Source organism: Astyanax mexicanus, chromosome 23 (assembly GCF_023375975.1).
Source record: "Astyanax mexicanus isolate ESR-SI-001 chromosome 23, AstMex3_surface, whole genome shotgun sequence".
NCBI classification, from domain to species: Eukaryota; Metazoa; Chordata; class Actinopteri; order Characiformes; family Acestrorhamphidae; genus Astyanax; species Astyanax mexicanus.
Genome location: NC_064430.1, coordinates 18,832,477 through 18,847,125, shown reverse-complemented (window position 1 = coordinate 18,847,125; position 14,649 = coordinate 18,832,477). Strand labels below are relative to the sequence as shown.

General features: G+C 39.9%; 1 protein-coding gene across 1 annotated transcript in view; it reads left to right on the top strand.

Moving 5' to 3' along the window:
• lrp1ba (low density lipoprotein receptor-related protein 1Ba) overlaps window positions 1-14,649 on the top strand; it is a 327,687-nt gene that overhangs the window by 175,040 nt on the left and 137,998 nt on the right. The window contains exons 33-38 of the mRNA XM_049470884.1: window positions 1,917-2,057; window positions 5,236-5,361; window positions 7,019-7,150; window positions 9,227-9,361; window positions 9,504-9,633; window positions 14,417-14,543. Of these exons, the coding sequence (XP_049326841.1) occupies window positions 1,917-2,057; window positions 5,236-5,361; window positions 7,019-7,150; window positions 9,227-9,361; window positions 9,504-9,633; window positions 14,417-14,543 (791 nt within the window). The remainder of the gene's footprint in view (window positions 1-1,916; window positions 2,058-5,235; window positions 5,362-7,018; window positions 7,151-9,226; window positions 9,362-9,503; window positions 9,634-14,416; window positions 14,544-14,649) is intronic.

Here is a 14,649-nt window from a genome sequence, read left to right as displayed (position 1 = left end):
AATGGAGAACTCCTTGATGAGAGGAGAAGTTTGGTACCTTTGAGTGAGTAGGGATAATGGAGTTCTCCTGGATGAGAGAGAAGTATTGTACATTAGAATGTGTAGGGTTAATGGGGTGAATTAGAAGGGAAATACAGTGCCTTTGAATGAGTAGGGTTAATGGAGTACTTTTAGATGAGAAGGGAATTATGGTAGCTTTGAATGAGTTGGGTTAATGGAGTACTTCTGGGTGACAAGGGAAGTACTGTACATTAGAATATGTAGGGTTAATGGGGTACTCTTGGATGAGAAGGGAATTATGGTAGCTTTGAATGAGTAGGGTTAATGGAGTTCTCCTGGATGCGAAGGGAAGTACTGTACATTAGAATGTGTTGGGTTAATGGGGTACCCTTGGATGAGAAGGGAAGTACTGTACCTTAAAATTAGTAGGGTTAAGGGAGTTCTCCTGGATCAGAAGGCAAGTACTGTACATTAGAATGAGTAGGGTTAATGGAGTACTTCTGGATGACAAGAGAAGTACTGTACCTTAAAATGAGTAGGGTTAATGGAGTATCCGTGGATGATGAGGGAAGTATGGTACCTTTGAATGAGTAGGGTTAATGGAGTACTTCTGGATGAGAAGGGAAATATGGCAGAGACTGTAAAAAAGATGGACGCCGCGTTGCCATTCCCATTCATTCAATGAAAATGAAGGCAAATCTTCCGCCATGTTGGCGATCCTGAAACCCGACTCTGCGCAGTAGAGACCAGAGGAGGGAGATTTAAATAAACCCGCCTCTGAGGGATGCAAGAGACAGGTTTTGCTGATGACTTGTTATTGGTCCCACCCATACAGTCATTGGTCCCACCCCTGCTAGGTGTAACCCAGCTCTTTTACAATACCCACACCATTTTTGAATAGAGCTGAATAACGTTTTTAAAAACGAATTCTGTGGGGATATAAAAATGTAACAATATAAGCAGAGGTTACACTAGCTGCTGCATTTAAATAATGGAGGTAGAATTACAGTATATTGGGAAAAAAACGGGATTGAAAGTTGTGTGTGTTGCCATTGAAACCTATGGGGATGGGTGGGGTTATACAGCTTTATGCAACCGAACAGCAGGGTGCACCCAACCTGTGGTGGCTTCACTTTGAGAGATGATGCTCTGTCCAGCTGTACACAGTCTATGAGTACTTCTGAATAAGTGGAATACTAAGGGTACAGAACCCTTACTTTTGAGAATTGGCTGGTGACTGGTGTCTTCATAAATGAGTGGGGTAATGAAGAACTGTTGAATTAACTGAACAATGATGTTCTCACAAGTAAGTAGAGATAGTGTGGTGCTTCTGAATCAGTGGGTTACTTAGGAACTTCTGAGCAGACTATTGAGTAGTTGAAGGAAACTGATCTCCTGAGTGAAATGGCACTTATTTGGGGAAGTATTGTACCCTTATCTGAATGAATGGATTGTGGTTTGGTGAGCTGTTGTGGTTATAAGGCACCCTTTAATGGTCAGGGATAGCAGGGTAGTTTTAGTCTGCAGTCCATTAGCAGGCACTATGTCCCCTTAATGTCGTCCGAAAGGACACATACATTTCCTTTTGCCTCTTGTGAGGGACAGGAGTTTGCAGATACACTTTAGTACCTTAGTTTAGCCTGTGTATAAAGAGCGAGGAGTGAATTTCAGCCTCACAGCTCGTGCTGCTCTGTGCATTACTGAGCTCAGCTGACTGTGTCTGTGTTTGGAGAGCTGTAAGAGTGCACTGAGCTGGAGCCAAATAAAGTATGTGTGCTGAAATGAGCCAGGAAGCCGGGTTGGCTGGAAGAACTAATATAGACTAGCTTTGTTCCATGTTATGAGCCTTATTGTCTCCGCAGTGGGTTTATGTTCTGATTGACTGTTTGCCTTTTCTCTTTTTGGTTTGTGTCCAGGGAGTAAGCTGTGGTGGGCAGATGATGTGCTGGCCCAAGTGGGCACCATAAACAAGAAGGATGGAAAGAACATGGAGGTTTTGAGATCCAAGACTACGGGAGTGGTCCAGATCAGAGTCTATGACAAAGATGGGCAAAAAGGTAATGTACTTTTGCACAACATTTTTTTATGGAGCATTATTTTAAGGACTTTAAGGTGGTACAGTGTGGAATCCAGACATACTAGGGCTGTCAACATCAAAGCATTAACGCACAGGATTAATTTGGAATCAATAACGCATTATTATTTTGTAACGCAAAATAATTACGCAACTGAGTTTGACCCTGACTTCCACCGTAATCGGCCCTGTGCCCGCCCAACATGGATTTTGCTTTGAGTCCGGTCCTAAAGAACAAATGGTTAGAATTTGTCTATGGAACACCACTAGTGAAGTACAAGTGAGATAGGTAGGTGTGTACGTTTAAACAGTTCTGTTTACACTAGTTAAAAGTAAAAAACAAAAAAAGGTCCAAAAATGTTTACTTTTCTGGACCTGGACTACCCTGTTACCTCTGTGTGTAAGTAACAGACGTGGAAAAAGTACTGAAAAATTGTAATTGAGTAAAAGTACCTTTACTTTGCTAAAATTCTACTCAAGTAAAAGTAAAAGTACCCATCTGAAAAAATCTACTCGAGTAAAAGTAAAAAGGTACTCAATTTAAAATGTACTTTGAGTAAAAGTTACATAGTTACCTTTAATTATTTGATGTAAAAAAGTAAAAACAAATCACAAATTAAATAATTTTTAATGAGCTATTATTCCACATAATAATTTGGACCTTTCAGGCAGTATTTGTTCAGTGTCAGGTCTTTTGTCTGTCTGGTTCCCATGTCCGTGTTATTCTCAGGTCTGTGTTTCTTTCCCAGTGTTTTTCCACTCACCTGTGTTCATTCGTAGCTCCGCCCCTTCGTCCCAGGTGTTTCCTGTTTCCTGTGTGTGTGCACCTCTATTTAGGTCCGTGTTCCATTTCCCCGGTGTCGATCCTTGTACGTTTATCGTCTGTCAGTGCTCCATGTTTTCCCAAGTTTCCTCAGTCCTGTTTTTCAATAAATCCCTTGTTGTTTGCATATGCGTCCGCCTCCGCGTCCTCCCTGCACCCTCACCTGACATTCAGACCATCCCATAAAACAAGTGGCATATGTTTCTATGATCCATTTTTTTTCTTTACTATTAAACGTTTATGGTAATATAGATGACTATAAACTGTATTTTTACAGTTTTACAGATCATTGTTATTTTTTAACTTGCCATTGCTATGCTTTAACTGCTATTTACATGCATTTTAACATTTAAGCAGATTGTTTCATGATAAAAATACTTACCACCACATGCTTTCTCAGATTTGATGTGGAAGTTTTGAAAGCAGACAGCCCTGTCCGACGGGGCAGGCACAATTTGCATTGCATGAGGATGTTATTGCCTCGTTATTCCACGCGCGAGCATCCGTGCCATTTTTTTAAAATTCAGACAATTGTTTTTACTCAGATTTCCAATGTAGCAAAGTAAATTACTTGTGTCAAAATGTACTTGAGTAAAAGTAAAATTTAATAATTTTAAAAACTACTTTAAAAATTACAAATTACTCATAAAATCTACTCAATCACAGTAACCGGAGTAAATGTAATTAATTACTTTCCACCTTTGGTAAGTAACTATAGGTTTACATAGGATCTCCGGTGGATTTGGCGTTTTACAAAGTCTAGGTCAGTGGCTGAACTGAGGGGTCGTCAGTCTCGCGTAACGCATCAGTGAGTTAAAGTGAATCGAAAAACAGTGTGAACGGAGCTGCCTGTGGGCGTCAAGGTGTTGAATCAGTGTGAACCCGTGCTCCAGTATGTGTGTGTGTGTGTGTGTTGTGCAGGTGAGAAAGTGTGTATGGTGTACAATGGGGGTTGCTCTAAAATACACTGAAATATGAGCTAGTTTGCAACACAAGACCTTCTTCCTGTATTTACTTCCTTGCGGGTCAAACTGTGCTCACATGGTTTGTTGTGATGTATTTGGTTGTGTTGCACTTGAGTTTAAATTTTTCTTGTGTAAAATAAAATCAAACCAAACCAAAAGGGAAAACACTCCAACTGCAAAAACTCATAACTGTATTTTTCGCACTATAAGACACGCCACATCATAAGGCGCACTATCAATAAACGTCTGTTTTCTGGCCTATTTTCATACATAAGTTGCATTATGCAACACTAGTAAGGAACAGGGGTGTCGCTGTGTTTATCTTTAAATTCAGCAGGGCTTGCTGCTGGGTGGTGGTGGGTGGATAACTAAAAGCTCTGCTTATTACTGTTATGACGTCTATTTGCAGATTTTCACTAGGGCTGGGTGCAGCAGCATTAGCATTAGCGGCTAACTGCTAGCGCTAGTAAATGCCGCCCGACAGCACTACACTGAGGAACCCTAAATGTTCCGGTAAACTAGGGCGATATTTGCTTGCTCTTTGTCCTACATAGCTTGTTTTAACACAGTAAATGTGCAGACTACAGTTAAATATTCTCGCCTTTGAACAGCAAAAGCACTTAGCATGTTTAGTGGCTAATGCTAATGCTGCTCCAGTAGTGCTAGCCAGGGTTAGCAGCAGGCTACATTCTTATACTCTCTTGCTCTGAATGGCAAAAGAGCTAGCGCTTAACGTGGTTAATGATTAATGCTATTAGTGCTTCAGCAGTGCTAGCCGTGGTTAGCAGTAGGCTACAGGCTGATAATACTCACCTCTGAACGGTTAAAGAGCTAGCAACAAAGCACAGTTAGTGGGTAATGTTAATGCTGCTCCAACAGTGCTAGCCGGGGTTAGCAACAGGCTACAGGCTGATAATCCTCACCTCTAAAGAAAAAAACATAAGAAAACACTAGTGGTTAGCAGCTAATGCTAATACTAATGCATAAACTCCTGTGTTACGCTGTACTTCAGCGAAGTGGCTTTACTGCTCCTTACAACCTGACTTTAAAATTCATACATAAGGTGCACTGACGATTTTTAGAAAAATGTAAGGTTTTAAAGTGCAAATTGGTTTTATAGTGCAAAAAAAAAAAAAAAAAAAAAAAAATATATATATATATATATATATATATATATATATATATATATATATATATATATATTTAACCCTTTGTTAATATTAAGACCAGTTCCTGTTCTTAATATCAGTAGTTCTCTTTTTTACTAAAGTGAAGTGAAACACAGTGTGAACTGAGCTGCCTGTGGGCATCAAGGTGTTATGTCAGTGTGATCCCGTGCTCAGGAGTGTGTTATCCGTATGTGTGTTATGCAGGGGAGAACGTGTGCATGGTGAACAACGGCGGATGCTCTCAGCTGTGCCTGCCCACCTCGGAGAACACGCGCATCTGCTCATGCACTACAGGCTACAGCCTCCGCACTGACCGCTCCACCTGCCAAGGTAAAGCAGCTAAACCAGCTTTAGCGAGTTTCTGCTGGCGGCATTCGCTTACTCAGTTCACTCATTTTTAGATTCTATCTGAAAAACAACCACAAATCTTTTTTTTTTTTTTTTGACATGTATTTTGACTATTTCGACAGACTGTTTAAACTTAGAAAAAAGTTTTTCATGTTTTATCTGGTCAACGGCACTTTATGAGCAAATATACGTCCATTTCTGCATTTCAGACCTGGAACACATTCCAAAAAAATCCCAACACTTAATTAACACTTTAATAAAAGACATATTTTCCTTTTTTTTCTAAATTGTCCATTAATACTGAAGTCATCCATACTATGAAGGAACACATAGGGAATCATGTAGTATCTAAAAAGAGTTAAACAAATTAAAATTCTCTGTGAAGCATTTACAGGGGTTGGACAATGAAACTGAAACACCTGTCATTTTAGTGTAGGAGGTTTCATGGCTAAATTGGAGCAGCCTGGTGGCCAATCTTCATTAATTGCACATTATTGCACCAGTAAGAGCAGAGTGTGAAGGTTCAACTAGCAGGGTAAGAGCACAGTTCTGCTCAAAATATTGCAATGCACACAACATTATGGGTGACATAAAGAGTTCAAAAGAGGACAAATTGTTGGTGCACGTCTTGCTGGCGCATCTGTGACCAAGACAGCAAGTCTTTGTGATGTATCAAGAGCCACGGTATCCAGGGTAATGTCAGCATACCACCAAGAAGGACCAACCGTATCCAACAGGATTAACTGTGGACCCAAGAGGAAGCTGTCTGAAAGGGATGTCCGGTTCTAACCAGGATTGTATCCAAAAAACATAAAACCACGGCTGATCAAATCACGGCAGAATTCAATGTGCACCTCAACTCTCCTGTTTCCACCAGATCTGTCCGTCACCACAATAAATTATTGTGGTCTCAAACCAGGTGTTTCAGTTTCATTGTCCAACCCCTGTAGGTGACTCTTATCTGGGGAGCTGTTAACTTGTGGTTTCTGAGGCTGGTAACTGTGATAAACTTATCTTGTACAGATATAACTCTTGGTCTTCCTTTCCTAGGGCAGCCCTGATGAAAGCCAGTTTCATCATGATGTTTTTAATGGTCTTTGTTCTGCTTGTACTGGAGGTTATTAGAGGTTACTAGAGGATTTAAAATTTTTCAGATTGACTGACCTTCATTTCTTAAAATATTTTTTTCTCTATTTAGTTGAGTAGTTCTTGTTATAATATGAATTAAAGCATTATTCAAATAGGGTTATTCACTGTAAACCTGTAACTCTAGCTCTTCACAACTTTACAACTAATGCTCTCAAACACGTTAAGAGGACAAGAAATTTAAGTAATTAATTTTTGATAGTTTCAGCACAGCTGTGCGACGTTGGTGCTACTTTGAAGAATCTAAAATATAGAACATATTCTGGTTTATTTAACATTTTGATTTTGTTGACTGAATAATTCCATATGTTTTCTTCATAGTATGGGTGACAATCCAGAACATTTTTAAATAATGAAAGACCACTACATTTAAGGAAAGTAAAGGATCATATACTGAAGCTCTTTTTATTAAATGGTCTGCTGTAGATGCTCAGCACAGGAGCACATGTGTATACTTGAACAGTTCTGTAGTATGTGGTTGTTTTATTGACAGGAGTGGGATCGTTCCTGTTGTACTCGACTCACGAGGGGATTCGGGGCATTGCGCTGGAGCCCGGAGATAACTCAGACGCTCTAACGCCAATGTCAGGAACGCTCTCTGCAGCCGGCCTAGACTACCATGCAGGTGAGAGCTGTGCAAAAGAAAATACAGTACAAAACATGCAGTAATTATCTTATTATTTTTTACCCTTACGACCACAAACTTAAGTGTATTTTATTGCAAGTTCATACTCATAAAGTTTTAAGAGTTCAGAAATCAATATTTGGTGGAATAAACCTGATTTTTAATCACAGTTTTGATGCATCTTGGCATGTTCTCCTTCACCAGTCTTACACACTGCTTTTGGATAACTTTATGCCTTTACTCCTGGTGCAAAAATTCAAGCAGTTCAGTTTGCTTTGATGGCTTGTGAACATCCATCTTCCTCTTGATTATATTCCAGAGGTTTTCAATTTGGTAAAATTAAAGAAACTCAACATTTTTAAGTGGTCTCTGATTTTTTTCCAGAGCTGTATTTTCAATGTATCATTTATTGGTTGCCCAAAAGGTTTTTTGGGAAGTTTGAAAAACCCTGACAGTTATCAGAAGGTAAATAATACAGGCCAAGTCCTTTTAAGGGGCTAAAGGAGAATTATGTTCTAGAGGTTTTCAATTTGGTAAAATCAAAGAAACTCATCCTTTTTAAGTGGTTTCTTTTTTTTTACAGAGCTGTATGTATTTAAACAAGTCAGCAAATGTTATTTACAATGTGAAGCTCATTAATAAGATGCTAAGTTAATTTATTTGCAAAATAAAACATGTTAAGGTCAATCTACTGTTCACAGATGCTCTCCATCCAACCTGGCTGAGTTTGAGCTATGTTGCAAAGAAGAATGAATAAAAATCTCTCTAGATAGTCTCTAGATGCACAAAGCTGGTAGAGACACACCCACTGTACCACACGTTTCCTCCACAGTCCAGACAAGCGTCTGAGCCGTTCAGGAAACAGGAGCGGTGTTTGCTGGAACTGATGGCTGTAAGATTGCTGCACTGTTTAAATCCTCATCTTTCTCCCAGCCTCAGTCAGAGAGCAGCGCAGCGTCATTAGAGCCAGGGCCGGAGGAAGCGGCGTGATTAAGGGTTTAACAGGATTGCACAGCCTCAACAGCTCACAGCTAAAACAGCCACACACTCGTCAAACTTTTAAGCTGATGTCATTATTTGGGAGATGATCATATGCAGGGAGTGGAGGGTTTTGCTGAGCAGGCTGTCGCAGATCTGAGCTGATCAGAGATTAAACATCATCATTAAAACACAATGAATAATACATTCATTAATTGCGCTCGGATAATCCCCCATTCACTTCATTACACATACAAACACGATACCTGATACTCCCATTCTCTAACCACATAATCAGAAACACTCCTCTATCTTACTGTACCTTGTGCTTCATCACTGGCCACTTTATTAGAAACATCCTACCCTACTGTACCCTGTGCTTTATCACTGGCCACTTTATTAGAAACACATATTTACTCTTGTGCTTAATCACTGGCCAATTTATTAGAAACACCCCCCTATCTTACTGTACCTTGTGTTTCATCACTGGCCACTTTATTAGAAACACCCTTACACTACTGTACCTTGTGCTTTATCACTGGCCACTTTATTAAAAACACATATTTACTCTTGTGCTTAATCACTGGCCAATTTATTAGAAATACCGCTACCCTACTGTAGCGTGTGCTTCATCACTGGACACTTTATTAGAAACAGCCCTATCCAACTTTACCTTGTGCCTCATCACTGGCCACTTTATTAAAAGCTTCAATCTTATGCTAACCACTATTGTATGTTGTCTCTGGCCATCTCCAGAAGCTTGAGCTTCATTATTGGCCATTTTATTAGAAACACGGTATTGTTGCTGTCCAATGAAAAGGTTTACAGGCGAGAGAGAAAACCTTCTTGACTTTCAGTGGAAGTCAATGTAAAAAGATGTTATTTCAGGTTATTTTGGAGAATTTTTGTAAAATGTACAATAGACAATGTAAAATAAGAAAAAAAATTGGACAATGTTAAGTTCTTATCTACTGTTTCAGATATTACTGTTTCCGACAGTGTACAGTCTATGTATTGAAACTGAGTTTTTTTAGAGGTGCATCTAAAACCTTGTAGCCAACAAACAAGATTTTAATCTGAGATGATGGTGTCTTCTAGGAAATGACACGCTGTACTGGACTGATGTAGTATCAAATAAAATCTGGCGAGCGGGTCGGGATCAGACGTGGAGGGAGGAGGTGGTGGGCAGTAGTGTAGGACATGCTGAGGGTCTGGCAGTGGACTGGATAGCAGGTAAATATCCATTTACACTTTTCTGTGAATTAATGTTTATCTCTTATACCTTATAGAATCTAAAGATTGTGTTATAATTCAGGAGGTAATTTGTTTCAGTGTACCTTCTAGTTTTATAGGTTTTAATTGAATTTCTCTGAAGGTAATCTCTACTGGACGGACCACAGCCTGGACCTGATCGAGGTCTCTCGGTTGAATGGGGCGTTTCGGGATGTGGTCATATCTGAAGGACTCGATAAACCTGGAGCTATTGCTGTTCACCCACTTAAAGGGTACGTATAACTCTCAGTAAATCACATCTTAACCACATCCGAAGCAAGAACACCATTGAAACCACCTAGCAATACCTTGTCAACCACTTAGAAAACCAGAACAACCAACAAACAATCTCTACTGTAGCAACCTATGGAAATCCTTTTGACTTGGGCCACCATAACAACCATTTAGGGACACTCTAGCAAAGGTTTGGAATGCCAAAACAATTACAACCACCTACAAATACCTCAGAAACCACATGGAGCACCATAGCAAAAACCAGGAACCACCAAAAGACCATAACAACCACCTAGCAATACTTACTGTATCTAGCAGCATCCTAGAATCAGCATGGGAGACCAAAGCAATTGCAACCGGCAGGCAACATTCTAGTGACTACTAAAAATTCTGTCTACTTGGATACCATACCAGCCACCTCACAACATCCTAGAAACAACCAAAGATATCCTCAATATTGTATACCTTAGTAGTCAACACTCTAGCAAGGTCATAGTAACCACTAGAAATTCAGTTAACCTGAAATACCATAAACACTTACTCTAGTAATACTCTAACAACATTTGACTTCCCATAATAACAACCAGAAAGCAACACCCTAGCAACCACTTGGATCACTATAGCCACCAGTAAACAACACCTTAGCAACCATTAAAGTATCTAGCAACTGCTTGGCAACTGCCTAAGCTACCATGGCAATATCAACCACCCACAAACACCCTAGCAACTACTGGGAGCATTCCATCTACCTTGAATACCATAGCACCCACTTTTATGCATCCAACAACCTGTAAGGTTCCCATTGTCTTTGTATATCAAAGCAGCCACCTAGCAACATCCTATCAACAACTACAGATTCAATTGACCCCACAACACCCCAAGAGAGACTAAAGCTTCCGTTGACTTTGGACACCATATCAGCCAATTTTTTAAAATATAGCAACTACCCCACAAAAACCCCAGAAGCCCCTAAAAGTTCCATTAACTTTGGACACCATAGCAGCCACCTACAAGCAACTACATCACAAAACTATAGAAGCCACTAAAGAGTTCATTAACCTTGGATACCATAGCAGCCACCTTTCAACAATATAGCCACTACCCCACAACACTATAGAAGCCATTAAAGATTCCATTAACTTTGGATACCATAGCAGCCACCTTTCAACAATATATCAACTACCCCACAACACCCCAGAAGCCACAAAAAATCCAATAACTTTGGATACCATAGCAGCCACTTAGCAACACTAGCAACCATTTTTTAACACCTGCACTAACACTAGACACCTCATCAACAATATTGCAACAACCTCACAACACTCTAGAAGTCATTAGGTCAAAGGTTTTATTAACTTTGGACACCATAGCAGCCACCTTTCAACCATAAAAAAACTACATCTCAATACTATAGAACACTAAAGAGTTCATTAACCTTGGATACCATAGCAGCCACCTTTCAACAATATATCAACTACCCCACAACACTCCAGAATCCACAAAAGATTCCAATAACTTTGGATACCATAGCAGCCACCTAGCAACAAACTATTAAGCATCTCTCAACACCCGCACCAATACTACAGACTCCATCAACATTGGTCAAGGCTCAGTGGTTTAAGTGCTGGGTTATTGACCACAGGGTTGTGGGTTCAATACCCAAGTTTGCTAAGCTGCCACTACTGGTCCTTTGAGCAAGGCCTTGAAAACTTTCTGAATGATGCCTTTCAGTTTTCTGATACTGCAGCCTGCTCACACTCTTTCACTGGGGTCTCGTCTCTTTTATAACGAGGGTCTACATTCCAGTCTGGCCTCCCAGGCTTTTAAATGGTTGAATCTGAGACGGCACGTCTATTTTCGAGCTTCTTTTTGTTCTCTTTTTTCATCTCAGATGGCCAAAGGTCACTCAGACATTCCGTCTGGGGACATTAATTAGACCCATTCGAGATGCATTATCTTTATGACACGTTACATTTAAACCTTAATCAAAGATAAGGGACCCAGCGAGAAAAAGGCCTCTCATTAAATACACATTTCTCTCGGCCTTTCTTTGTCTTGCTATATATTAATTCGTTCTGAAAGCTTGTGATTAAACATTTGCTGTAAAGATCAGAGAAAGACTGTGATGTGGAATCTATCCTGTGGAATAGCTCCTCTGTGTTGCAGAGGCTATAAAATCATGCTGTAATTCTGTCTGAATTATTTTTGCATCACTGAAACTGAAGTGGAAAGTATGCAGAAGATTCAGATCTTAAATGGTGTGCAATGTCTGTAGGTAGAAATAGTAATAGATGAAATATTACATTTATATAATAATATTTTGGCTGGATTTTCTCAGTGAGCTTTATGAGGTTGAGTCACCTGGAATTCAGGCTTTCAGTTAACAGCTGTGCTGAACTTATCAGGAGTTAATTACTTAAATTTCATCCCTCTTAATGTGTTTGGGAGCATCAGTTGTAAAGTAGTGAAGAGGTAGAGTTGGTAGACAGTGAATAGCACTATTTGAGTAATATTCTAATCCATATTACAGCAAGAAATGACAGCAAAAAATGTCTTTAAAGAATTAAGGTCAATCAATCGGAACAATTTCAATTCAGTTCAATTTCAATAGACCTATTTGAGAACTTTGAAAGAATCCTCAAGTGCAGTCTCAAAGAAATGCAAAACGTTAAGATAAAACTGACTCATGAGGAAGACCAAGAGTTACCTCTGTTGCACAGGATGAGTTCCTTAAGTTACCAGCCCAAGAAACTGCAAGTTAACAGCAGTATTCAGTATTCATTTACAATGTAGGAAAAAAATAGAACATGGAATTAGTGTGTCCAAACTTCTAACTGGTTGTGAATATAAAATATATTTCCAAGCAAACCCATCAATGCAGAAGGCAAATTGATTCCAGTGTGGAATCGCATAATGTTCTGTTTCTGTTCTGTTCTGTTCTTCTTTTTGCATCAAATCAAACTGTATTTATTTGTGTATATATGTTTTTTACAGATGCTTGATGCAAGAAAGCAGCTTTACAGATATTTAATAATTTAAACAAAGAAACAAATCAGAAAGACATGGAATGTGACAGTGGTAAGATAAAACTTTCTCAAAGCTAGAGGAAAAACCCTTAGGAGGAACCAAGACTCACATGGGATGGAATCCTCCTCTGGCCATTTACCAATTATATTCAGGTGTACTGTTAAAAGTGAAAAACTTGAAAAAGTTTGGTATCAGGAATTATATGCTTCTATGTCACAATAAGGAAACCTGCATAGAACCACTCTGTAAACCCCCACCAGAGCCCCACCCATTAGACTAGTTGTAGAAAGGCCATTTTGGTCATTTTGGTTGAGAACCTCATACGGTAGGTTTAGCCAGCAGACTTTGTCTGACGGAGGGATCTATATCTACTGTCTGTGGCAAGTCAGCAGATAAGGGAGATGGGAAGTAAGTACTTTCAAAGCATAAACTAGCTTGTTTGTGTTTTGCCATGTAGCACAAGCTAACACTAACATATGTTAAACACTCAGCATAAACATGGCTTATTTGCATAACAGTGACAATGCTCTTAAGTGGCTCATTTTTAAAAAGGGCAAGGAATTGGCAAGAATAGAAGTGGTGAGATCTTTTTATGTGAGAGTGACTTTGTGCAAAGAACTTCATGAACATGTTTTGTGAAGCCCATAGGCCTATTTTTGTGTACAAAGATGTATAATTTATCTCTTCCTTTAATTCACCTGACTCAGTGGTTAAATCACTGGATTATTGACCACAAGGTTGTGGGTTTTATGCCTGTTCTTGTTAAACCCTTGTTGGGCTCTTTTTACTGCTCCATATGAACTAATTGTACTCTGATGCCGTTTGTTTAAGCTGGGCCATGGCTCAGTGGTTTGAGTACCCACATGGTTGTGGGTTCAGTGCCCAGGCTTGCTATGCTGTCTGCTGTCACTGTTGGGCTCTTAAGCAAGACTTAAACCTTTCTGTTCCAGGGGTGCTGTAGCCTTGAAAGCTCTTACCATGCTTTTCTAAGCTAAACTGAATGTACTGGAGTTCTGGATTATTGACCACAGGGTTGTGGGTTTGATGCCTGTTCCTGCTAAACCACCACAGTTCCCTTGTTGGGCTCTCTTTGCTGCTCCAAGGGAACTAATTGTACTGTGATCCCGTTTGTTTAAGCTGGGTCATGGCTCAGTGGTTTGATTACCCACATGGTTGTGGGTTCAGTGCCCAGGTTTGCTTTGCTGTCTCCTGTCACTGTTGGGCTCTTAAGCAAGACTTAAACCTTTCTGCTCCAAGGGTGTTGTAGCCTTGAAATATCTTACCATGCTTTTCTAAGCTATACTGGTTGTATTGCAGTACTGGATTATTGCCCACAAGGTTGTGGGTGTGATAGCCATGCCCCTAAAACTACCATTATTGAGCATTTGAGGAAGGACCTTTCTCTAGCACCTTCATAAGTATAATGACTATAAAGCAAACGTATCTCTGTTGAAATAAAGGCTTACCAAGCCTGCTACTGGAAGAAGATCTACAGTACCATTCAGCAGACTTCATCTGCAGGACAGTAGCTTTCAAGAAGCAAGGCTGGAGACCCCTGTTTTAGATAATGTCATCAGGGAACATGAAGATCTTTCAGGGTTAAGGTTTCCGGGTATAATAATTGTTGTAGTTGTCCTCTGTGTGTTGTTGAAGCCTAAACTGTACAGAAGAACCCAGCTGGGAGCATTTCAAGGTGAAAGGCTGATTAGAGGTGGATGTCGTTTAACCTTTTGCTGCTTTTTTTTTTTTGCTCAGGTTCCTCATCTGGACAGAATGGGGTCAAACCCCGAGAATCAGCAGGGCCCGACTGGACGGCTCAGAGCAAATGGTGCTTGCTAACTCTGGAATATCCTGGCCCAGCGGAATCTCCATAGACTACCAGGTACGAGCTCCTAAGTTTCTCTGGAATAACCAATAATCAATTAACCTGATCTATGTATTTTTGGACTATATTAGGAAACCAATTGTCTAACAAGGAGAACAGGGAA